The sequence below is a fragment of the Anolis carolinensis genome, chromosome 3, assembly GCF_035594765.1.
Source record: "Anolis carolinensis isolate JA03-04 chromosome 3, rAnoCar3.1.pri, whole genome shotgun sequence".
Lineage (NCBI taxonomy): Eukaryota > Metazoa > Chordata > Lepidosauria > Squamata > Dactyloidae > Anolis > Anolis carolinensis.
In genome coordinates this window covers 28121841-28148813 of record NC_085843.1, presented here as the reverse complement: position 1 = coordinate 28148813, position 26973 = coordinate 28121841, and the positions used below count along the sequence as shown (strand labels likewise).

The window sequence follows — 26973 nt, the reverse complement described above, 5'->3', positions numbered from 1 at the left end:
GCCGCCAAATTGGGTAGAAATTAAAGAGCATTGACCGCTGTGTAAAAAAATTGTAGTTGGCTTTCTGTATCTACAGATTCTCTGTACATAGATTCAAGGACTCTGAAGGCAAACATGAGGCTGATGTGACCCTTCATGACAATGCAATTCATACCCTGAGACAGAGGTTTTGAATTTTTGACCAGGCTTCAAATTTCTGCTGGGCCATGGAAAACTCTTGGAGAATCTTGGGCTAGCTGCACGCTCTCAGGCTCGTTCCACACAGCTGAATAAAATCCCACATTTTCTGCTTTGAAGTTCAACAGGGACAAATGCAAGATACTCCACTTAGGCAGGAAAAAAATGAAATGCAAAGGTACAGAATGGGGGATGCCTGGCTTGATAGCAGTACATGTGAAAAAGATCTTAGAGTCCCTGTGGACAACCTGAGCCAACAATGTGATGCGGCAGCTAAAAAAGCCAATGGGATTTTGGCTTGCATAAATAGGAGTATAGTGTCTAGATCCAGGGAAGTGATGCTACCTCTCTATTCTGCCTTGGTCAGACCAATTCTGGGCACCACAGTTGAAGGGAGATGTTGACAAGCTGGAAGGTGTCCAGAGGAGGGCGACTAAAATAATCAAGGGTCTGGAGAACAAGCCCTATGAGGAATGGCTTATAGAGCTGGGTATGTTTAACCTGCAGAAGAGAAGGCTGAGAGGAGACATGGTGAGGTCCATGTATAAAGATGTGAGGGGAAGTCATAGGGAGGAGGGAACAAGCTTGTTTGCTGCCCTCAGACTAGGACGCAGACCAAAGGCTTCAAACTACAGGAAAGGAGATTCCACCTGAACATCAGGAAGAACTTTCTAACTGTGAGAGCTGTTTGGCAGTAGAACTCTCAGCCCTGAGAGTAGTGGAGGCTCCTCTTTTGGAGACTTTCAAGCAGAGGCTGGATGGCCATCTGTCGAGAGTGATTTGAATGCAATTTTCCTGATTCTCGGCAGGGGGTTGGACTGGATGGCCCATGAGGTCTCTTCCAATTCTATGATTCTAACTGGAATATAGGGCAGTGTGGACTCAGATAATCTAGGGCCCTTTTACACAGCCATATAACCCAGAATATCAAGGAAAAAGCAGAAAATCCCACAATATCTGCTTTGAACTGGGTTATCTGAGTCCACACTGCCATATAGTCAAGTTCAAAGCAGAGAATGTGGGATTTTATTCAACTGTGTGGAAGGGGCCCCAGTTCAAAGCAGATATTGTGGGATTTTCTGCCTTGATATCCTGGGTTATAGGGCTGCGTGGAAAGTTCCTCAGCCTCTTGAGGGAAGCCAAGGCAAACCCCTCTGAGGACCCTTCCACACAGCCCTATATCCCAGAATATCAAGGCAGAAAATCCCACAATATCTGCTTTGAACAGGGTTATCTCAGTCCACACTCTGATATGGGATTTCCTGCCTTGATATTTTGGGATGTAGGGTTGTGTGGAAGGGCCCTTGGGAGGAGGGAGGGAGAGTGGCGGGTGCGGGGGAAAAGAATGGCGTCGAGAGTGGAAGCTCGATCATGAATGGAGCGCATTTCCCCTATTATATACACACGGAAGAGAGCCTGAGGGCGGGAAGGTCTGCGTATGTGTTTGTTTGTGTGTTTATATATGTGTGTCTGTATATATTTCCCGCCCCCAGGCATTCTTCCACACATAACCAGGAAGAAGGCACCCCAGGCCCATCGTGAGGGGCCACTCGTTGAGGAGCCCCCTCCCATAGTGTTTTCTTCGAACCCCAATGTCCTCCGGACGACCGTTGAGGGCACTCAGGGAGCCAATGGGAACAGCTCTTTCTTCTTGGAGCCAATGAGAGAGACTGTGACATCCTATAATGTGGGGGTGGGGAGCGACGTTTCCTATAAAAAGGAGGCGGGCCAAGCGCTCCCTCGAGTCTTCCCTCGGGCGCAGCAGCATGGATCCCACGCGAGAGGGGCGGGTGGTCATTATTGGCAGGTAAAGTATTTCTTGATGCACCTGAGTGGCTCCTGAGCATGTTGCCTAGGAAAAGGGGGAAGTAGGAAAGTAATTGATAAGAGAAGGGGGCGACAAGCATCACAGAGGGGAATCTGGCAGCCAGCCTACTTCTTTTCAGTGCCTAGGCCACAACAACACAACTTGTTGACATTGGCACTGGCACTGAGGTTGTTGACACTGGTATTGGCACAAGCATCACAGGGCCCTATAACCCAGAATATTAAGGCAGACAATCCCACAATATCTGCTTTGAACTGTTATCTCAGTCCACACTGCCATATATCCCAGTTCGAAGCAGAAAATGTGGGATTTTATTCAGCTGTGTGGAAGGGGCCTCAAGAGGGGAATCTGGAAGCTAACATACTTTCTTTCTGTGTCTAAGTCACAACAACACAACTTGTTGACATTGGCACCGAGGTGTGGGGACAGATGAATAACGTTTCCTCTTGTGAATAGAACACTTAGCTGAGATGCTTGGTTTTTGTTTTGAAAAGGTTTAATCAGTACAGGAGATCTCTAAATGTATGGGGCAGAACACAGATCTGATGGACTGGAGACAAACTAACAAATTAAAATAGTATGAACACTGCGTTAAAAAAATAGGAAAACATACTAACAAATATATGGGGAAGCTTAATAAATCTCGGCACAATTGTTTTTGTCACATTCTCATAATACACTCTAGTGCAAGTATGGGCAAACTTGGGCCCTCCAGGTGTTTTGGATTTCAATTCCTAACAGCCGTTAGGCTGTTAGGAATTGTGGGAGTTGAAGTCAAAAACACCTGGAGGGTCCAAGTTTGCCCATGCCTGCTCTAGTGAAATGCACACAGGATTAGATTAGGAACAACTTGTCTTCATGTATCCAGAACATAATTGTGTACATGTATTTTCCCCCTTTTGTGTAATGTAGGTGAGACTGCTGTTCAACAGTAAGAGTGAATTTATAGAGGTTACTGTGTATGAAACTATTAGGATAAAAATATTCCTAGGCTTTAATTTTCTTATTTAGAAATGCTGTTATATAGTTCTGATTGGCTGTTTCATCCCTGTCAATGATCCAGCAGAGACTTCGAATAAAGGTGCATGGACATCGGGTCCACTATGGCTTCCCTTTCTGAAGGGCTTGGAGGTGTGAACTGTTCAGAGCATGTGGCTTTTGCATTGTCACGTGATGTTTGGCTGAGGGTTATTAGGGGCTGCACTCAGTCATGCATCATTGGCCAGAGGCATGCGGATGGCAAGGTCAAGCTTTGCCTCCAATGAGAGCACCAACTGGAAAAGGGTTTAATTTTCAGGAACCTGAACACTTCAGCAGGCACAGAACAAAGGTCACTCAGCAATGCTGTCAGTGCTAGAATTTGTTGTTAAGCTGTGAAGAATTCAACTGTTCTGAATTGTTATATCATATTGAGATTAAGCAGCTGTGACTTTAAATTCATGGATTTTTTTGTAAACTTAATGCACTGAAAGTATTTCTTAAGTCCATTGACATACAACAGAGCTTGGTTAGCCTGTGTACCATTAATAAGCCTGCTGCATGGAATTGCCCCAGAACATTTGCTCATCTGAAGTTCAGTATTAAGGTTATTAATAATACTTATTAAGTATTAAGTTCAGTAGTAAACAATTCAAATAACATGTTTGAGTAATAGTTTCATTGAGTAACGCTTTCATTATGCCGACCTGAAAGCAAAACAAAGGCATTGCTCAATAAAGATACTGATCTGCCCTTTGCCAACTTTATAATAATAATCATACTTTATTTATACCCTGCCATCATCTCCCAATAAGGACTCGAGGTGGCTTACAAAATAGCACACAATGGTGTCATACAACTCGTAAGATGCAGTACATCAACAATAACACATCAATTTACATAAACCCACAATATACAGAAATTAAAAAAGCACAATTCAATTTAAATAAAATGATTAGTAAAACGCAGCAGTAGGCACTTTATAAAGGGGCCATATAATCAGTTTAACTTCCCAGCTGTGGACTAATTAAAATGTTAAAGTGCAAAGTTATTTTACCCTAGGGTTTTCTTGACAAGGTTTATCCAGAAGAGGTTTGTCATTGTCTGAGAGGGCATGGCATGCCCAGATTCACTCAGTGGCTTACTACGGCTGGATAGGGATTTGTACATTAGGGTACCATACTCATAGTTCCAAACTCCAACTATGACACCACATTTGCGCTCTTACCACTATTAAGAAAGTCAACAAGTCTCCAGAAATCTTTGTCAGGTGTGAGATGGTTTTAAAAAGAACAAGGAATGGTGGAGATGTCTTAAGAAGATGCTAGGTGTTGGGTGTTATGATTGTTTAATTCCAAGTTGAATTGTTGCTTGGTGTTGCAGATACCAGATTACATAATATATCAGATCTGAGTCTTCTGTACGTACGTTTCTGACTAGGCAAAATGCAGTATTTATATTAAGAAACAGGATATTAATTTTAGATTGTGATTTAGGTAACAAAAACTTAATTCAATCCAAATCATGTAGTACTGTCTGATGGTTGGAATGATAGAAGATTCTAATTAGCTATTCAGTATGCAGTTTACTACCAACTGACAGTTTTCTAACATGAAAAAGAACACTCAGTATAGCAAGTCTTATCATGTTCAAAGAAAACTTTATATGTGGCAATTTTGTGTTTAACAGACTAATGTGTTATGACTGATGATATCTATATCTAGGTGTCAACAGTTAAAAGTACTTTGTTTTCTAGTTCTAGAATGCATGCAGTTATAATGGAGTGCATTTTCCAGCTTACTTAGCAATGTATTACATGCACTGTACTTCCTGGACTTTCCATAGCTTCCTTCTATCTCCCTGCTAGATTTTTTTCATAATATTTCTTTATCAGTTTCCTTGTCAGGGTTCCAGAATGTGACAGTGACCATGTGATTTTGTTTAAATAGTAAGAGTTAGTCAGAGGCAACAATTCATGGCTTCCCAAGGTTGCTTGTATATTGTAAACTAGACTAGCCCATCCCTGGTTTAGAGGATCATCTTGCGATCCTTAGAAAAGTGACTCTGTGTCTCAATCCAGTGAAGCACACACATCATGTTAAATTCATTACTTAGACTTGAATGACACTTTAAAGACATCGTAATATCAGATTCAGTATGGGGGAAGAGAATGTCATTTTTCCTTCTATGGCACAATTTACAGTTGACCCTCTACAACTGCAAATTTCACTTTTGCAGATTTGATTAATATCTTCTTAGGCATCTCTAGCACAACTCTATGGTCAACGTCTGACAGAAAGACCTAGAGAGGTTTTATCTCGGGTAAAAATTGATTTTTTTCCCCCCACAGTTTTTATACTTCATGAGGGTTTTGCAAGTGTGGAGGGCAGATTTTAGGATCTCAGGTCTTAGAACAGGTCTCTTCCAGCAAGTCTACCCAGTCAATTTTCAACTGTGAACTTGGATTCTATTGGTATCATTTAAAAATCTTTGTACTGTGTATTTTGGTACAGTAGAGTCTCACCAAGTATCATTGTCTTTTTTTTGTATATTTTAACTTCTCTTTTAGACATATGTTGAAATGTATCTTTGGCTATGCGATTAAATGTGTTTTGCTTTATTACAGTCTTTGCTAGGTAAGAAATATTTAAGGCTTTGAAAGTAATTGTATTTTTGAAAAACTTCTCAAATTTCTTTGGTGGACAATGATAATAAAAATAGGTTAATGTGTCTGATGACACATATGTACATTGACATTCAATACAGGTATTTGTACAGACTGTCTGGCTATCGAATAGCTTTATGTTGATAATAACCTGTCACATCTGAACTTCAGTGACTTCCATAATCCATGGTGCCAACTACAACTTTCAACAACTATTAACTTGAATTAGCCTCATCTTGTCTCTTTTCAGAATCGTGTTGCAACCTTCCAGCAATTAACTGACTATTTCATGTAATAAAGCAGTTAGGTCCAGAAAAAAATTAAGCCGATCGTTTGCTTAATTTTTGTGGCACATTAAAAATATAGGCCTTTGCAGTGTTGGATGTCTTGTGTAAATCAGGGGGTAACAATACCAGTTAAATTCATGTCACCTTCAGGCTATGACACAACAAAATATGTAAAATATGTAAAAATGAAAGGGTGGATGAATATCTTCTGGAAACAGTGTATATAGGTACAGAAATATATAATGTGTTGTAACAATAGAAGGTCGAAGTATCCACACATATATATAGACTGTGCATAATTTATTAAACAAATCAATTAAAATGAGTGGAAAAGTTCTTTCATACTGAAGTTTCACTTTGGTACCAATAGGAATGGGTTCAGATTTGATGAATAGTAGACATGTACCTTGCAACAGGCAAACTCAATGACACTACTTTTGGCCATGTGCAGTATTGCAGGTCTTGGAAATAAGGTCAAAGTTACAGAAGTACAAAGATGATTTGACAGTTTTCCCTCTTCATCAGCTTGTTTGCAAAGTTGCTTTATTCAATGTAACTCTCAATTCAAGCATATTTTCTTTTAAACGAAAGGCTGGACAGGCAGACAACGCAACTCATCTGTCATTCGCAACTTCAAACAAAAGATCTAATCCAGAAAACATATGAATCAATACAGGCTCAGGACCTAATCCTCTGATCTAAAGTATTTTTGGAGTGTTAGGCCGTGTTCTAGCAACATTTTCTCCTGACGTTTTCCCGTCATCTGTGGCTGGCATCTTCAGATGATCTTCTAAAGATGCCAGCCACAGATGCAGGCAAAAGGTCAGGAGAAAATGCTGCTAGAACATGACCATATAGCCCGGAAACCACACAACACTCTAGTGATTATGGCTGTGAAAGCCTTCGACAATACATTCAAAGTATTGTGTGTCTTCAAGTCATTTCCAACTCATTGTGACCCTAAGGCATCATAGGGTTTTCTTGGCAATATTTGTTCATAGGATATTCTCCTCTGCTTTCCTTTGAGGCTGAGAGAATGATATGCTCAGGTTCATTCATTGAGCGTCCAACACCAAATGGGCATTTGAACACTGATTTTCATTGTTATAGTCCAACAACTACTACCGCATATATATACATACAGTAGTGTCTTGCTTATCCAACGTAAACGGGCCGGCAGAACGTTGGATAAGCGAATATGTTGGATAATAAGGAGAGATTAAGGAAAAGCCTATTAAGCATTACATTAGGTTATGATTTTACAAATTAAGCACCAAAACATCATGTTATACAACAAATTTGACAGAAAAAGTAGTTCAATACACAGTAATACTATGTAGTAATTATTGTATTTATGAATTTAGCACCAAAATATCATGATATATTGAAAACATTGACTACAAAAATACGTTGGATAATCCAGAATGTTGGATAAGTGAGACTATATAAACCTATAGTATATTTATCTAAAATATTTATTTTCTAGCATCCAATGTAATTTGCCTCATATTGATTTTTACACCAGCAGTGTGTAAAGATCAATAAGTTTCCTTATGCCACAAACAAGTACCCAATCCAATAACTTTTAGAATGATTTTTGTTACGTATGTGTTGAGCCACATTACATGCAAGTTAAATGCTTCCTAAGTTGACTTGATAGAAATAATGACTAATTCCATCACTACGAATCTGATTTAGACTCTGCTCATATAATATGTACATGCACCGAAAAATTGGGGTCATGGATATGAATATGCATTTTATCCAACATTACACTATATTATATGAATACATTATATGAATGGTACACAGCACATGAAGAAGCCTGTTATCACTCACAAACATATAAGCCTCCTGACCAGAAATGACCTATGAACACTTAGACTTTCAAAATCATCTTGTCAAGGAAATACTTTTATGGCTCTCTGGGAAAAATCCGTATTACACAGTGCTTCCACTCTGACTCAATGATGAATTCCTTCACTACAAATACTCTTGTTATCCCTTGCTTGGCTCCAGTAATTGGAAAGTCAGTGTTTCAAAAGATCTGGATAAGAAATACCAGAGACATGGAACATATTCTAGGGCAGGGGTCCCCAAACTAAGGCCCGGGGGCCGGATGCGGCCCTCCAAGGTCATTTACCTGGCCCTCGCCCTCAGTTTTAGACTTAGGCTCCCCCAAAGTCTGAAATGACTTGAAGGCACACAACAACAACAGTCCTACTTAACTTGACTATCTCATTGGCCAGTAGCAGGCCCACACTTCCCATTGAAATCCTGATAGGTTTATAGTATGTTGGTTAAAATTGTTTTATTTTTAAATATTATATTGTTCTTTCATTTACTAATATTGTGCTATGGTAATAATATAATATATTATGTATGCATATAATATTGATAATATTATAATGTAATACAATATAATATTTATTTATTTATTACCTCTCCCTTCTCACCCAATAGGAAACTCAGGGCAGCTAATAGCAACAATACAATATAATAATATTGTATAATATAATAATATTAATTATATATTATATATTAAATGTAATATTACTAATAATATTACGGTATAGTGGTATAGTACAATATAGTAATATATGCTGCTAACATTGTGCTATGTTAATAATATATATTGTATGTACATACAACTTGTAAACCGCTCTAAGTCCCCTTCGGGGTGAGAGAGGGTGGGGTATAAATGTAGCAAATAAATAAATGAATAAATAATTGTTGGGTTTTTTTCTGCACATAAGACATGTGCAGTGTGCATAGGAATTAGTTCATTTTTTTTTCAAATGATAATTCGGCCCCTCAATCTTGAGGTACCATGAACCGGCCCTCCCCTTAAAATATTTGGGGACCCCTGTTCTAGGGCATGAGAAAAGTGATGATTAATTCATAAGGAACTGCCTAGTTTAAATGGCCAAGTGGCTGTGTCAGAATTACTGTCTTTAATTAAAAGTTCAACTAGTAAAGCATACTACTAATCTTAATCAGTTGCTTCTTTTGACTGCTTTCGCTAACAATAACAGAATGCATACCCTAAGTGTCTTCTCTTTTAATTTTTTCATTAGTGGACTCATCGGATGCAGCTGGGCTATGGTTTTTGCCTCAGGTGGCTTCCAGGTCAAGCTTTATGATATTGTGCAAGAGCAGGTAACAAAAGCCTTGGAAAATATTAGGTAAGTCACTTGCCTCCTTTGGACCAACCATCACCTGATCAAGTTTAGACTTACTGTGCCCCCCAACCTCTGCAGGAGTGGAGGACCGATTAAAATGGTCCACCCCAGGAGGCTTATGGATCCGGATGGATTCCTGACGGCTCTTGGGGAGTTTCCCGCCACCTGGGCTGGTGACCCTGTCGATGCTCTGGTTGCTCTCTGGAACAAGGAGGCGGCCAGAACAATAGACACGATCACTCCGGAATGTCCCCACCTGAGTACCCGAGCTAAACCATCTCCTTGGTTTACTGAGGAGCTGGCAGCGATGAAGCGAAAGAAGAGGGGACTAGAGGGCATGTGGCGTTCATAGCCGAATGAGTCAAATCGAACACGGCTATGTTCCTATCTTAGGGCATATGTCACGGCAATAGATGCTGCAAAGAATGTCGTCTTTGCAGCTAATACTGCGTCCGCAAGGAACCGTCTGGTGGAGCTTTTCCGAGTTGTCAGAGGTTTGTTATATCCCGTCATTCAAGACGGGATCCCTGACAACTCGGCAGCCCGCTGTGAAGCATTTGCTTGGTTCTTTGCGGACAAAGTCGCTTTGATGCGCTCGGGCTTTGACACCATATTAACGGCAGTCTCCGAGGATCGAGCACGAGCACCTGCTTGTCCCGTTTTGATGGATTCTTTTCAATTGGTTCTGCCTGAGGACATGGACAAGGTGCTTGGAGAGGTGAGGGCTACCACATGCATCCTAGACCCCTGCCCATCCTGGCTGGTGAGAGAAGCCAGAGGGGGATTGGTCGAGTGGGTGAAGGTGGTGGTGAATGCCTCCCTTTGGGAAGGCAGACTTCCAGCGAGCCTTAAATTGGCTGTAATCAAACTGCTGTTGAAGAAGCCATCACTGGATCCCTCTCAGTTGGACAGCTATCAGCCTATTTCCAATCTCCCCTTTTTGGGCAAGGTCATGGAACGTGTGGTGGCCACACATCTCCAGACATTCTTGGTAGACACTGATTTTCTAGATCCGGCATAGTCTGGCTTTAGGCCGGGACATGGTACCAAGACAGCCTTGGTTGCCTTAGTCGATGATCTACGCCGGGAACTGGACAGGAGGAGTGTGTCCCTGCTGATTCTGCTGGACCTCTCGGCGGCCTTCGATCAAGGTATCCTTCTGGGACGCCTTGCTGGGATGGGTCTTGGAGGTACTGTTTTGCAGTGGCTCCGGTCCTTCCTGGGGGGTCGTTCCCAGATGGTGTCACTGGTGGACACCTTCTCGGCCCCACAACCATTGTCTTGTGGGGTCCCGCAGGGGTCAGTACTGTCCTCCATGTTGTTTAACATATACATGAAGCTGATGGGAGAGATCATCCGGAGTTTCAGGGTGCGGTGTCATCTGTACGCAGATGATGTCCAGCTCTGTCACTCCTTCCCACCTGTCACTAAGGAGGCTGTTCAGGTCCTGAACCGGTACTTGGCTGCTGTGTCAGACTGGGTGAGGGAGAACAAATTGAAATTGAATCCAGACAAGACAGAGGTCCTCCTGGTCAGTCGTAGGGCCAAACAGGGTATAGGGTTACAGCCTGAGTTGGACGGGGTTGCATCTCCCTGAAGACACAGGTTTGCAGTCTGGGTGTTCTCCTGGACTCATCGCTGAGCCTGGAGCCCCAGGTCTCGGCGGTGGCCAGGGGAGCCACAACTAAGACTTGTGCGTCAGCTGCACCCGTACCTTAGAAAATCTGACTTGGCTACAGTGGTCCATGTTCTGGTTACATCCTGTTTGGATTACTGCAACACGCTCTATGCGGGGTTGCCTTTGAAGACGGCCCGGAAGCTCCAATTAATACAATGGGCGGCAGCCAGATTAATAACTGGGGCGGCATACAGGGAGCGTACCACGCCCCTGCTAAGCCAGCTTCACTGGCTACCGATATGCTACTGAGCCCAATTCAAAGTGCTGGTTTTGACCTATAAAGCCCTAAACGGTTCTGGCCCAATCTACTTGTCCGAACGGATCTCCTATGAGCCAGTAAGATCCTTAAGGTCATCTGGTGAGGCTCTGCTCTCAGTCCCACCTGCCTTGCAAGTGCGGCTGGTGGGAACGAGGGACAAGGCCTTTTCTGTGGTGGCTTCCCGGCTGTGGAACACCCTCTCCAGAGACATATGACAATCCCCAACACTCATGAGCTTCAGAAGAGCCCTTAAAACATGGCTATGTGCTCAGGCTTTCAATGAATAAATGGCAAAGACGACATGGACTAATTTTGGCTATAGCATGAGGCTTCTTGGATGAATGGATCTAACCTTTTGTTTAAATCTTTTATATTTTTATATTGTATTTATAATTTTTAACTGTTTTATGTACTGTGTGTTTTTAACTGTGTAAAGGCATCGAATTGTTGCCATTGTACGCCGCCCTGAGTCCCCTCGGGTGAGAAGGGCGGGATATAAATACTGGAAATAAATAAATTTAGCCTCCTGAAGCAGTAGCTGAAGAGAGTGTCATGAAATTTAATGGGACCTTTGGGGCCCTTCCTCTGTAATCTGAGGACAGTTTAACATTGCCTATTTCATGTAGGAGTTTCCTATGCACTGATGATCATATGAGTTAGATTTTGCAAACGTATATAGAAACAGTTGTTATGAAGACTGCAGTTACCATGTGAACAACACAGTTGTCTTAAGTTTGCATTTAAAGTAGGCTTGTTACTATGATAAAAACACGGTCAACTGACTTGTTAGCAAGTTTTAATTCCTAGACACCTGGATTTTCAGGACTAATTATCCAATATCCTCCACACCTGTTTTAGTTTAGCCTAGGCCATAATCAGATGCCTTCTGGTTTTAAAATGAAAGATAAGAATTGCAAAGTGAGGCTTAAATACTCCAAAGGCAGCAAATTCAGCCTTCTTTCATTAAAATTCAGCTAACCAGGCTCAAACTTCATTAATATTTGAATGAAGGGCATATAGACTATATATCAGAGGAAAGCAATGGCAAACCATCTCTGAGTATTTTGTCTGAAAACATGTATGACATTCATCAGCTATTCTTAAGTTCAAGCTTCTACACATACACAAGAACAAGACTAGAAAAGAGGTGGGCAATTACAAGTATTGACTAATTTTACGTCTTATTTATGCAGAATTGTCTCACCATATTTATCTTTATATTTCTGAGGTGTCCAAAGCTTGTAAAAATGCAGATGAAACAAAAGGGGAGGTGTTCAAACATGGTCTCTCATTTTAAAAAAAAACAGAGAAGAGGAAGATGATGATTAAAGCCCTAAACGGTTCTGGCCCAATCTACTTGTCTGAACGTATCTCCTCCTATGAGCCAGGAAGATCCCTAAGGTCATCTGGAGAGGCCCTGCTCTCGGTCCCGCCTGCCTCACAGGCACGGCTGGTGGGGACGAGGGACAGGGCCTTCTCGGTGGTGGCTCCCCGGCTGTGGAACACCCTCCCCAGAGAAATACGGCACGCCCCAACCCTTCTGAGTTTTAGAAAAGCCCTGAAAACATGGCTATGTGCCCAGGCTTTCAAAGATTAAATGATAAAAGACGACCCTGGACTGATTTACGGCTACAGCACGAGGATTTTGGAGGAATGGATTTTAATCATATGTTTTATATTTTTCTATTGTTTTAATTGTTTTATTGGATTTTCATTGCTGTTTTAATTATGTGCAGGCATTGAATTGTTGCCAATTTGTACGCCGCCCTGAGTCCCTTCGGGTGAGAAGGGCGGGATATAAATGTTGTAAATAAATAATAAATAAATGATTAAGACAATGATGACCCAGGAACTCTAGGCCAGTCAGTCTAACCAGGAAAAATATTAAAACAGATTATACAGTAGTCCCACCTGCAAGTATCTGGATAATAATGCAGCAATTAGTAGGAGCTAGTATGGGTTTGTCAAGAACAAATCCTGCCAAATCAATCTTATATCTTTTGTTTGATTTAGTAGATGTCGAGAATGCTGTGGATTTCATTTTCTATTTATTATTATTATTATTTAAATGAAATGATAGAGTGAATACCTATCAAACTTGTGGGTGATACAAGGTTTAGCAATCCAATTGGAAACAGGAACACAATTCAAAAGGATCTTGATAAGGGTTGTTTTATGTTTTCCGGGCTGTATGGCCATGTTCCAGAAGTATTCTCTCCTGACGTTTTGCCCACATCTATGGCAGGCATCCTCAGAGGTTGTGAGGATCTTGATAAACTGGAAAACTATCTGATATTAATATAATGAAATTCAATAGAGACAAATGTAAAAGGGAGGTGCAGGCTTGTTCTTTTCTGCCCAGAAGATAGAACTAGGTCAAATAGTTTTAAGTTAGAGGGTAAATTTTGATCAAACATTAGAAGGGACATCTTGACATTAAGAACTATTTGGCAATGGAAACAATTTCCTGGAGAGACTATGGGGTTTCTTTCCTTGTATGTCTTCAAAAAGAGTTTGGACAGCTACCTGCTAGGGATACTCTAGCTGTAGAGCCTGCATTGAGTAAAGGGTTGTACCTGGTGGCCTATAGACCCCCCTCCCAGCACTATGATTCTATATCAGAAGGAGCAACACTGATTGAGGTTCTTAGGGAGGTTCTTTAGAACATGACAGAGAACCAAAGCCTGGCAACTGGATTCTCACTAGAAGTGGCCTTAGAAAGCTTTCTAGACACCCTGCTGACTAGGTGAACATGCACATAGTTAATACATTTAGGCTCTGAGCAAACAGTGACCCATGAATATCCATGAAAATCTGTTTTTGCATTGCCGTAATGCTGTTTTCAAAATAACATGCAGTGTGGGAGGTGATTCAGCAAAATAATTTCATGTTTCTGAGTACTAGTTGGGCTGGGCTGTGGCGCAGCTGGTTAGTAGTCAGCTGCAATAAATCACTACTGACCGAGAGGTCATGAGATCGAAGCCCGGATCGGGTTAAGCCCCTGACCATTAATATCCTAGCTCGCTGTTGACCTAAGCAGCTGGAAAGTCGGTTGCATCTGTCAAATAGGAAATGTAGGTACTGCTTTAAGCGGGGAGGCTAATTTAACTAATTTACAACACCATAAAATTGCCAGCAGTGCACGGAAAGGAATGAGGAAGTAATACCATCAAGGACTCGGTGTCACAAATGGACGGTGAATTGGCAGCTCCCCCGTGGCCGGAATCAAGCATACCCTCATGAAGCTGAAAGCTGGAAAATGTTAAATTGCCTTTGTATGTGTCTATATGTCAAGTGTCTAATGGCATTGAATGTTTGCCATGTATATGTGCATTTTAATCCTCCTGGAATCTCCTTCGGGGTGAGAAGGGTGGAATATAAATACTGTAAATAAAATAAATTAATAATAATAATGGAGACTTATTTATGTGAACAGGGTGGACTACACTACAAAGACATTCTAGTCAACTCAATGTATCACCCAAATATGTCTCTTGTCAATAAGCAGGTAGTGGAGACCTTTACATTCCTACCCTCTCCTAATAGTACTGTCTTGCTTACTTTATTTCTTCTCACTTCGCTGCAAGAGCATTCCTCCACCATCCCATTAAATGAATTCCATTTGCAGCCTCTAGACTGACTGCAAGGACCAGTGTTGTCTTATAATGTCTGAGATGGAAATGGGCAACTTAAAAATGAAGCAAGGAAAGAGACAAAAGAGAAAGGGACCAAAGTTGTCTTCAAAGCTTTATTGTATATCTTTCTCTACTTCTATCTGCCCCAAGTAAATGCCTATTACATATCTTTTTTTTAAAAAAAATAGAGAATCAGAACACCTGCACACATCTCAAAACATTGGGCAACTTGAGGTTCAGCAGAATTAGTTGACTGAAACTCCTATCAGCCCACACAGTTGGCTATCTTGGTTAGGGCTTTTGTGGGAGATGCAACCAACATCTGGAAGAGACATTGTTTAAAAAAATTAAAGGAGACATGGTTTAAAAAGCAGCTAATTTACAATAAACATATTTTTTGTATACAGTGTTCCCTCACTACTTCGTGGTTCACTTTTCGTGGGTTCGCTGTTTCGCTGTTTTTCAATAAACTCTAAAAGAATATTATAAATCATAAAAAATTACAATTTACACCCGAAGGAAGGAAGGAAGGAAGGAAGGAGAAGCCAAAGGGAGAGAAAAGGAGCCCAAGCGGCAACGGGAGGAGAAGGAGACGATTTATCAACACATGATTGGTTGATAAAGACTTAAAATAGTGTATAACTACTAAAATAATGTATAAATATTAAAATAAATATAGTGGCCCTACCTCGTGGATTTTCACTTATTGTGGGTGGTCCTGGAACCTAACCCCAGCGATAGGTAACACTGTAAACTGAAATGACCTGAATGTACGAGTGCCATAGTACAGTGTGTAGAAAAGTTAGAGGAATAATAGAATATAGAGTTGAAAGAGGCCACATGGGCCATCTAGTCCAACCTCCTGCCATGTAGAATTTCAATAAAATTGAAGGAACTGCTCTTTGTATGTGTTATGCTATGGACTATTGTGTGTGACCAACTCCATAATGTTCTACAAATGTATATATCTAATAATGTCACTCTTTTTTTGTATTTATTAGCAAACAACTGAAGCAACTTGAAAAGACAGGAATGCTGAAAGGTTTACTGAATGCTGACCAGCAACGGTCTCTCATTACTGGATGCACAGATTTAAAGGCAGCAGTAGATGGTGCCATTCACATTCAGGTGAATTCATGCATGTTCATTTTAGAGGCTCATTTTTATGTAGAAAACTATATACTTTGGAAGCATAAACATGGACTCTACTGCACTTAGATATCAAAATTAATTGTTGTTGTTGTTGTTGTTATTATTAATACCCCGCTTTATCTCCCCAAAGGGGACTCAAATCTATGCTTTTCTCAAGTGTATGACTCGGTTCACAAAGAAAAATGTAGCTATTTGAAAAAGTACACAGACATCTTTTCGCTAGTAAAATCGCATTTCAATAAAAAAATCACATGGAAAGAATGCATACATTTTAAAATGTGTTTTAAAAATATCTACAAGAATACTTGAACATTTTACCACATACCTGAGAGAATGTCAGAAGCAGAATCTAGTAAGAGTGACAGTTTCACTATTCCATTGTATAGAGTGGGACTTGAGCACCCATAGATGTCTGGAATGAAACAGCAAAGAAAGGGGCCATTAATTCCAATCTCTGCTCGATGTAGGATTTCCATGTAGTCTTCTTTCAGTTCTCTGGCACCTCATCCGTTCTCCACAATTTTTCAAAGATGATGGCAAGTGGTTCTCAAGTTTGTCAGCAAGTTTCTTCAGTACTTTTGGATGCAATTCCTCTGCCCCTGCGAGACAATTCATTTAGGTAGAAGCACACAATCCTCTTTTTGGGAGTTGGGGAACTGAAGCAAAATATATATTGGACATTTTAGCCTTTTCATTTACTATCCCTGCTCAGCATTTTTCCCATCATTTTCTTGTTTCAAACATTTTTGATAACCCCCTTTGTTGCTTCTTGCTTTCCTATTCAGTCTCTGCTCATTTTGTGCTGTAGCTTTTCTTATAATGATTCATAATTTCTTCCATTCTTTATGCATGCTCTTTTTTGTTTTCACTTTCTCTTCAATGTTATTTTTTATTTATTTCGTGTCAAAAGCATTGCATAATAAATACGTTTAAAAGTGATAAAATAAAGGAATCACAAACAGCTAAATAGTTTTGGACTAAAAGCGGGCAACAGCAATCGCATTGTCCGTAGCTTTAAACAACTCCTCCTCCGTGCATGAGGCAGGGCATTGTGGGCAAGCATACATATGAGGAGTTGTTTGTTCAGCTCCACAGTCACACAAGGTGGAGGATTCCTCCAAAAAGACCTCCATCAGAAGCCATTGGTAAGAAATAACAATAATCTTTGCAAAGAAGAACCTTAGAATCCTCCTTCAGATATGAGTGTTGTGCACCCTGATTTCTACAAAATACACTGTTAATCATCCAGTTGGAAAAGAACATGTGGTTTTGCATGGCCATCTTTCTGGACTTTGCCTTTTCAAGTTATTTTTTCACCATTCCTATTAAAAATCCTGGGTTATTTGGTGTGTAAAATGTAACTACTTAGTTAGTAAAGTGAATCTTCTACGTAGTCTAGACTAACTTTATTAACATGAAAAGAAAACAAATTAGATAACCAGAGTAAAATTTAGTAGGAAGCATAGCTAATCTCATTATGGTTAGAAATGATAGTAAATTGATTTCTTTAAAGACTCACTTTGATTTTTTAAAATTGTGCTTAAAATAGGTGTTCAAAAGAAATCTTTCCTTCTCATTCTTGCACATACAGCCATCTGTACGAAATCTTGCTAGGAGTGGGAAAGCAGGAGAATCTTTCTCACAATTTCTCCAAGTATTTCATCTAATCCATTGTGGCAGCAACAAAATTCTTATTTACTTTCTATAACTAGCATAACTCTTGTTATATACTATCACATGCCAGAGCAAGGTCTTGCTCTTTTTTGTCCCCTTCCTCTTCAGAGTCACCGCAACCCCCATGAAGTGGAAAAAAATGGACCTTTCCTTTATTTGTCTCATATGCCTTCTCCATCCAATGAGTTACATTAAAAATTGATCATGCATATCATGCTCTTCTTAACTCCAGTTGCCTAAACTGGAAAATGGAAGAGGTCACTTGTACTTAACAAGACTTGCCTGCCATATTGTCGAAATGAGAAGGTTCATTCTGGGAGGGCAGGAGGAGCAATCCACTACAATTGAGCTTTACCAACCTGAATGGCAGATTCCAAGATTCTTTTTCAGTTGAGCCAGTAAGACCTCGCATCCTTCTCCAACAGTTTTATTATCAAGCCTTAACTAACGTAAATTCTGAGAACGACTTCCATCACTTGTCAAATAATTTTCGTTTGTTGTTTGAGGAAGGGCATGGATTGCTTCTCCTGCCATCCCAGAATGAACCTTTACTGTAAGTACAATTTTTCATTCTTGGGATGGCCAGGAGGAACAAGCCACTACAAATGGGACTTATCCAAGCCCTTCTGGATGGGAGAATCACTTTGATACTACAGATTGCAGTTTGGTGCTTCAAAAGTTGTTCATGCTGACTTAAAGTTTCTCACAAACACTAAAGCCTCAACCTATCCTGCAGCATTGCAAATATCCTGTAAGGACACTTTAAAAAGGCCATCAATTATGCATGTGATTTTGTCAAATGATGCCACATTTTGGTTGCAATTTGTTCTCATAATTATCATATTTCAATATGTATGCATCAATTCATCTTCCAATAACCAGTCTAGATACTTTTTGCCTTACGATTCTAGAATTTTATAATATAAACAAAGCCCCAGTGAAATGAAATGCGAGATATTCTCTTTCAATAAATTCACAGCTCTCTTCTCATCAAAGTGTGCCATCGGTTTTTCTAGATGACATGAGTTTAGGCAAAATTTTTGAAGATAAACTACTTCCATGGCACTCGCTAGGCAGAAAATCCAGATCTATTATTAACTTTAATCTGCCCTGCTCAGCTGACAGAAATAACGTTTTACCAGTAAAGCTGCCTACCTTGGCACCCTTCTTGCTAATGTTAAAGGAACTAAGAATGCCACCCTGAACAAAATCATTTTTCTAGAACATTCCCAAGTAAGTTCACATAAAGCTGTTGTCAACCCAGTGAGCACTACATTTCACTTTTATTAGTTTAAACAAGTTATCTATAGAGTTCTCCTTGTATGGTGACTTTGCTAAAGGAAAATATTTAAAGGCAACCACTTTGCAGACTAAACTGATCCAAGAATTAAGAGCAAAGCATTGTTTTGAACATTATAGTTGGCCCCACTGTTCTGAAATGGAACTCATTATCACTGTCACTGTTTTGTAACTACAAACACAATACAGTGTTCCCTCACTACTTCACGGTTCACTTTTCGCGGATTCGCTGTTTTTCAATAAACTCTAAAAGAATATTATAAATCATAAAAATTTACAATTTACAGCCTAAGAAAGCTAGGAACGAGAAGCCAAAGGGAGAGAATAGGAGCCCTATTTGGGAGCAAAGTCATTCTGGATCCCTCTGGTAACCATGCTATGCTGTCCTAACATGGCCTACAAGGAAACTGGAGGAACAACATTGGCAAGGAGCACCCATAACACCCTATAAGAAAGTGAGCTTCTCACCTCGGCAAGAGAGAATATAATTGCAGGGGTTTTGCGGGTAGGCAAGGGAGATGTTCTTAGAGCAGAGTTGGGCAATTTCTCACACTTCAGATATTTTTGGATGGCTATCCCATTTTCCTTCTTTATTAGCTGCACTTTCTCAGGCTGATAGGAGATGCAAGATGTTAAGAAGTCCACAAATTGTTCCCCACTTCATAGAGGATACCAAGACAGTAAAGAGAGTTTGGACTCCTTAGCAAGACTACTGCCTTTTCTAGAAATGCTCTACCAAGCAGAACCTGGTACAAATATATTCAGTAAAACCACTCTGGGATCATCGTTTTGATTTGTCAGTTATTCTACTAATTTCTTAGAATATAAGCTCAAGGACCTCCATGTAACATTTTAAGTGCATAACATGTAGTAGAAAATGTGACTGACAATATTCTAGCCCATTTCCATCATTACCATCTGCACATAATGGACCAATGAGTTGGACTAAAGGATGATGTAGTGGGCTTTAATATTTTATCCTTTTATATTCCAGGAATGTACACCAGAGAATTTGGAACTGAAAAAGAAGATTTTTGGCCAGTTAGATCTTCTTGTCAGTAATGATGTAGTTTTAAGCAGTTCAACCTCCACTCTTTTGCCGACAAAGTTGTTCACTGGGCTGAAGCATGTCAAGCAGTGTATAGTTGCACATCCTGTAAGTACACCAAGTGTCTTGGGAATGTTTTGAATTCTCAGCCAGTATTAGGTTGGCAAAATGAATGGCCATCTTATACGTCTTAAGTCAGATTCTTATGTTTTTCTGTGTAAAGGTTTCAAGTAGATACCATCTGATGCAGAGGTACAATTGGCCTTCCTTATCCACAGCTTCTGTACCTGAAGATTTAATAAACCATGGCTTGAAAATAATTGAGAAAAAATACAAACAAGCAAACCTTGATTTTGTCATTTTATATAAATGACAACATTATATATAATGGGATGTGAGAATATATTGATTTTGGTATTCACTATGGGGAATCCTGCAACCAAACTCCAGCTGAGAGACTATTGTACCTACAGTTGTTTCCAACTTACAGCAATCTTAAAGCAGCCTTATTAGGGGTTAATTTGGAAAGATTTATTCAGAGTATGGGCTTAGTACTAACTACTAACTGAGGCTGAGAGAATGTGATTTGTTCAAAATCACCCAGTGGATTTCAGCAGACATTACACCTCACATTGTATGCTGATAGTAGACAATAAGTTGCAGAGCAGCTTGTTTCTCTTTTTCTAGAACTGATTTAAGACAAATACATTGATCATAACAATATCTCCATAATGTTTTTGTGCTCTCCCTCTCTGATTTATGTCTAGGTAAATCCACCATATTATGTGCCTTTGGTTGAGTTGGTTCCCCACCCTGAAACAGATCCTTGTATATTAGAGAGAACCTATGCGCTTATGAAGAAGATTGGACAATCACCAGTTAAACTGACAAAAGAGGTTAATGGGTTTGCACTGAACCGACTCCAGTATGCGATTATTAGTGAGGCATGGAGACTTGTTGGGGTATGTATGATTTCATTCTTCAGTTGACTTGTCTGTGCTTCCACTTCTGTGGATTGTAACTGGTTTATTGACTGAACTTACAAATTACAAAGATTACCATTCCAGTGGGGTATCCTGGGCCCATTGTTTGTCAACATCTTTATTAACAATTCGGGTGTTAATTATCAAATTTGCAGATTACACCAATTAGGAAGTAGTTAGTATCTCAGATAATAGGATCAGGAAGAATTCGACCTTACCTTGATGGATTGGAAGGCTGGGAGGGGGGGGAGTAGAATGCATTTCAAGAGGAATAAAGAAATGGTACTCCATTTAAACAACAAAATGAAATGCACAGAGACAGAAGCGGTAACATTTGACTTGAAAGCAGCTCATGTGAAAAACAAATCTAGGGTTCTTAAGCAGATCACAAGCAAAACATGAGTCAACCATATGATATAGTGGTCAAAAAGCTAATGCAATTCTAGACTGCATCAACAGAAATGCAAATACAAGAAGTAATATACTAATCTATTGTGCTTGGTCAGCCATCATCTGGAATACAGAGTCCAGATTTGAACACCACAGTTCAAGGAATATATTAAAAATGTGGACCTTGTTTAGAGGAAGGTTACCAAAATGGGGAAAGCTCTGGAAATGTAGCTATTACAACAAATGGCTTAGGAAGCTGGATATGTTTAGTTTGGAGAACAAAAGATTGAAAAGTTATATGATATTTATCACCTGGAGGGATGTCATATAGAAGATGGAGAAAGCTTATTTTTCTGCTGCTATTTTTCTAGAGTCTTGAACATAAATCAGTGAATTCAGATTATAATTATTATATTTGCTTTATCATTATAACAACAATAGATTCCACCTTCAATATAAGAGCTCTTCAGCAGACATGGGCAAATTTAGGCCCTCCAGGTGTTTTGGACTTCAATTCCCAGGAATCCCAGCCAGTTGACCGGCTATTAAGAATTGTGGAAATTGAAGTTCAAAACACCTGGAGGGTCGAAGTTTATTCGTGCCTGGAACAGACTGCTCCTGTTGATTATAGCAAACACAAGAACAATGGGATTTATGAAATAGGATTGCAACATTAGTAATTAATATTCTTGCCATTCAGGAGGGTGTAATATCTCCAACTGATCTGGATCTTGTGATGTCTGATGGCTTGGGAATGCGATATGCTTTTATGGGACCTCTGGAAACAATGCATCTGAATGCAGAAGGCATGTAACCTTTGCTACTGAAATTTTAATGTTGAGATTTCTATGGTTCATGACATAATTAATAGTATTCATCATGAATACTATTGTAACAGTACATGTTATGGTAATGTTGGAGAGGACTGGGAAGTCCTGTTGTTCTTTACACAGTAATCTTCAATATTAGTATATCTCTGTGAATTCATAAGTCACTACAGTGAATTATGATAGTTGTGAGTAACAAGAAAAACTTCGTTAAAGAGCTATAAGTTGACCAGATTTAGGTCTGATATATCATTATTGTTTTGACATGACTGTAGTGTGATTACTAAAGATTATTGTTGTTTGCTTTGGAGGTGACTATCACTCAAGTTGAAAGTACCAATGTCATGGGAAAATACCCTAAGATTAGGTTTGACTCATCAAATTAATTTTTTGAATTTCAGCCATGTATTGAGGCCTACCAGGAGCTTCTCCATCTTTTGTGCAATACATACTTTTGCATTTCTGAGCGGAGAGCAAAAAAAAAGGTTCATAGGGATTTCAGTAGGTTTTGTAGTTCAATCCAGACCTATTTTAGGATGTTATCACATTGAGGTGGCAAACCAGCATAGAAGCAAGATTTCACCTTTTATGACAGTCCCTATTGAATGATACCATGCAATATCTGTTGCCAGTCTGGCACTTGCGCAGGACAAAGCCAACCCCAGCTATTGATGGGCAAAACACAGTGCCACAACCTGCCTGGTGCAGCGATCCCAGGCATGCTGGTAATATCAGGAGCAGAATTGTCCTGCTCTCCCATTCTCCTCTCGCTGTGCGAATTAAGTGTCTCACCCAGAAGGGCAGCCATGGGACCTCACACAAAGTGTCTCAGTTGCATAGCACTAGCAGTGGTGCAACTGCTTTGCTGGTAAATTGCCACAGTCCTTGTTCATGTGAATGGTGGGGGATAGTGGCATCATGTGGTGAAGTCCCCAATCTGTTTGGTGTGTTCCACATCTTCCATCATCAGCTGTAGATCTTGAAGCACAAAGAAAGTTTCCTTATTTGCCTTCACTATGAGAAGTAGATCATTTCAATTCTATGGACCTTTACAGCTTGCTGAAACCAATGTTTGGAATACTTTCAATATAGGAAAAATATGTTAGAACATGTATTGGATTTTAGAGTATCTGCAAGGTTTCTGCTCAGTTCGCAAATTTGTTTAACTTTGTGTTTCTTTGTATACAAGGGATTTTCTATTTGGAATGGACCAAAAATATATATCTCCAATTCTATTTCAGGAATGTTGAACTATTGTGATAGATACCGTGAGGGCATGATAAATGTCTTGAAAACCTTTGGGCCAATACCAGATTTTTCAGGGGAAACAGAACAAAAGATCAATCAGGTACGTATACATGGGAGTCTTAATAACATCAGGCAGAGTACAGACAATGTATCACATTTTAGCATCCTATTTTAGGGATGCAGCCTTCTGCATTTTGGGTGTGAGCAGTTCCACGTTTGATTTTCTTTAGAAGTTTCATGAGCAAGGAATGCTAATTTAATTAAAAGACTTCTGAGTTTAGTTAAGTCAGTCTAGAGTCTAGACTGATTTGAGTGAATTGCAAATATATGGTTCAAATGCTGTTGATTCTGATCTTCTACAACTTTGAGAGGCATACATACAGTATAACTATATAAAATGTATTAAATTTACACTAAAAACTTGTGTGTTGTAGTAAAATTTAAAAAAGAAAATGAAGAAAATACAAACAAACAGATCAATGATATCTGATCTTGCTGAGAATCTACGGAATATAAATGTACCAGAAGTTATGGAATATAAAGGTACCATTAGAAATGGAATAAGGAAATGAGAGCAGGAATAGGAAAACTCTGTTTGGAGGGAATGGCCGCCTGGAATCCTAAGGAAAAAAAACGTTATTTATTACCCACCCTATTTTCCCTAAGGGACTCAAGGCGGTTTCCAAACAAGAATTCCAGGTATTCAATGCCATAAAAATAATATGAACAAGCCAAATCAGTCAGTATGCACCTTTTAGGCTACACTGCAAGGCTACATTACAAGGTGCCTCTTGTCATTTTCATTTTGTGACTTACTTTGTTTTCTCTTCGTTTCAGGCAATGATTGAAAAAACACCAGCTGATCCAAAGCACTTAAATGCCAGGCGGCACTGGCGAGATGAGTGCCTTATGCGCCTGTCCCATGTAAAAAAGGAAATCAAGTCTGATGGTATCAATCATCTTTAGATCTTAGAGTAGTTGTTCAAATAGTTGCAGCTCTTCCACAGCGTTTAATCATGGAAGACATTATTGTGAATGCAAGAGCCCAACTGTTGATCTGCGCATTTGTAGTCAATTTATTAAATTTCAGATTTTTTATTTAAAAAATGCATCCAAAACTAGTTTTAAATTTAGTTTAAAGCTTTGTGAGACATCTGAATGCTCATACTGCATTTTTTAGACAGAAAGCCCTGATTCCATGCTATTTTATAAAATAAAAGGACAGATCTTGTATTCAGTGCTAACCAGCAGCTGTATGAAGACCAGCACAATTTCTGTTGGAATTTAAAAGCTGTTTGATTTCCACACGTAAAGTGTTCTCATTGCTGGCTACCATGATACAAGATTTATGAGGATTCCACGAAGAAACAATTGGTTTTAATGTGGGCTTACTAGCAACTGTCAGAATGGTGCAGTCTCTTGGAGGCAATTCTCATTGGGAATCTTTGTAAGCTTCACAGAAAGAATGAACCATTCTCTCTGGTAGAATATTTACAAAACCAGGGTAGTATAATAAATGCTTCAGCACTCATCTTGCTTTGTTACATGTATGCCACATGGAGATTTATTCTGAATTTTCCTTCATGTCTTAACCAGTAGTCCGATAGGAAGTTTAAAGATTGTGTACCATGTGGAAAGTTCACCTCTCTCTCTCTCTGCTATCTGAAGGACTTGTTGACATGGACTAAAAAAAAGCATTTACATTATATGGATGCTCTGATCCTGACACTTCATTTTTAATGCTCGTCTTCATTTTTAATCTATTTTTTAAAAACCTTGCCTTTTATTTTGAGATTTTGCAGAAAATCTGAATGTTTAGCCATCCCTCCTACTGCTTCATGGTGCAACTGGGAGGAAGAATTAGTGGTGGGCAGAACTGGTTGGTGGGAAGGGAGCATTCCCATAAGAAGGTAGTTCTTTCCCAGATTGATCATTGAAAGAATTAAATAAGGTTTGTGTGTGTGAATATTCGCATATCAGTATATTGCCATTAGTCTGCTTCCACTTAACAGAAAATAAGTTTATTTATATGCATGATGGAGAAAACAAAATCACAAAAAGAGTCTCCACAGCTGTGTGGCTGAAAATAACGTAAAGGATTGGAAATTCAGATCACTCTCTAAGGTGAATTTGGTCTGTTATGGTAATCTGGCATTAATGCGGTCACTGCAAGGCCAATGCAGAAAAGGAAAATGCAGTGCCAAAGAAGAAATCAGTGTAGATAATTTCAGTGATGTAGACAATCCATAGGAAATGATTCTAGACTGAAATGCTCAAATTGTAGGATCCCTTCTTCTGGAATTTTGTAAATTAGCGAGACAGCCCTGTTTACGTAGTTCTATATAATTGAATCTGGTAGCATATTTCATGCTGTCCTCTTTATTATGTTTTTTTAAAAAAACTATTTTTATTATGGATTGCATAGTGCTTGGGGAACCTTTCACCTCAAAAGCAACAACATATTTCAAAAAGAAATAAATAACAAAAGGAACTCTGCATCGCATGAACAAAACAACAGGCATCATCACTAATGATAAGTAATTCTTTTGTTATAGTAAAATCTCTATAAAATTTATTGCTAAAATTTATTAGCAATATTAAGGAGAATGTCCCTTATTTTAATAATATGCTGGACTTAACAAAACTTCTTTTAAAAGAATGGCCATAATGTAAAATTTTCTTAATACAATTGCTTTATTTGAAAAACTCATTTGTTCCAATTTACACATTTGCTTCTGTTCTGAAATCATGCACAATCTTATTTTGTGAAATATCTGCTTTGCTTGTCAATAAACATATACAACTAAATTTCTGTGATGCTTGGTGTTTTTTTTTATTGCCAGTGTTTAATGTGAGCCCGAGATAATCTTGGGTAGATTCAGATCATCTAGCTTATTTTTGCAGTCATGACATCTTGGTATCTGCATGGAGCGGGATAATCGGAAGGAACACTTCGAGTATAGATGCTGGTGCAAATAGTCCAAACCATAGAGTAAACCCATTTTGTTCATAGTATTCATCTAGATGTTGACTTACAATTTAAGAACTCATTGCATTAGTGTACTCTACTTGAACTAAACCAACAGCACCCTAGCCATGATTTTTAACAAGCAATATTTTTGCTGCTAACTCAATAACACATTGGACCCTTTCAGACAATGCAGTTCCTTATACATTTCTTTGTGCAGATGTTACGAAAAGAAAAGGGTGATCTGATTTCACTGAAGCTTGCAATCATAGAACTGGAGTTCAAGGGAAAATAGTTTTCCAGACATTCTCAACCTGGCTTCCATGATTGAAGTTACCAACCTTCTCACTGATATAAATGTCCTGGAGAGGAAAATCTTTGGAATCTGAATGCTACTCTACTCTATTTCTGTGCATAAGCCACAACAACACAATTTGTTGACATTGCCACTAGCTGCTGTTGCAACGAGGTGTGGGGGGCAAATGATTAACTTTGTTTTGTGTAAAGATAACACTTAGCTAAACTGCTAAATTTTTGCTTAAATTCATTTCTATAAATGATCTTTATATGGAACAGAACACAGATTGGACAGTCAGCATGCACAACTTAACGGGTTAAAAAGATCAATATCCTTTGGCATTAAAAAACTAGCTCAAATGTTTGAGGAAACTTAATAAATCGCAGCACAATTGTAT

At 39.3% G+C, this 26973-nt stretch overlaps 1 protein-coding gene across 1 annotated transcript; it reads left to right on the top strand.

The window, feature by feature from the left end:
- Window positions 1-1831: 1831 nt before the first annotated feature.
- Window positions 1832-26118, top strand: cryl1 (crystallin lambda 1). The gene is made up of 8 exons (XM_003219266.4): window positions 1832-1984; window positions 9013-9120; window positions 15691-15817; window positions 19809-19970; window positions 20630-20824; window positions 21936-22041; window positions 23304-23410; window positions 24148-26118. The coding sequence occupies exons 1-8, from the start codon at window positions 1863-1865 to the stop codon at window positions 24274-24276; spliced, it is 1056 nt and encodes a 351-aa protein (XP_003219314.3). The 5' UTR covers window positions 1832-1862; the 3' UTR covers window positions 24277-26118.
- The last annotated feature ends 855 nt before the right edge of the window (window positions 26119-26973 follow it).

Bases quoted from the DNA above. Each gene is read 5' to 3' on its own strand.
- cryl1 (XM_003219266.4), top strand. From the start codon at position 1,863: ATGTGGGGGTGGGGAGCGACGTTTCCTATAAAAAGGAGGCGGGCCAAG. The intron at 19,971-20,629 runs GTAAGTACACCA...ATTTATGTCTAG, and splicing joins AGTGTATAGTTGCACATCCT to GTAAATCCACCATATTATGT. The intron at 23,411-24,147 runs GTACGTATACAT...TCTTCGTTTCAG, and splicing joins CAGAACAAAAGATCAATCAG to GCAATGATTGAAAAAACACC.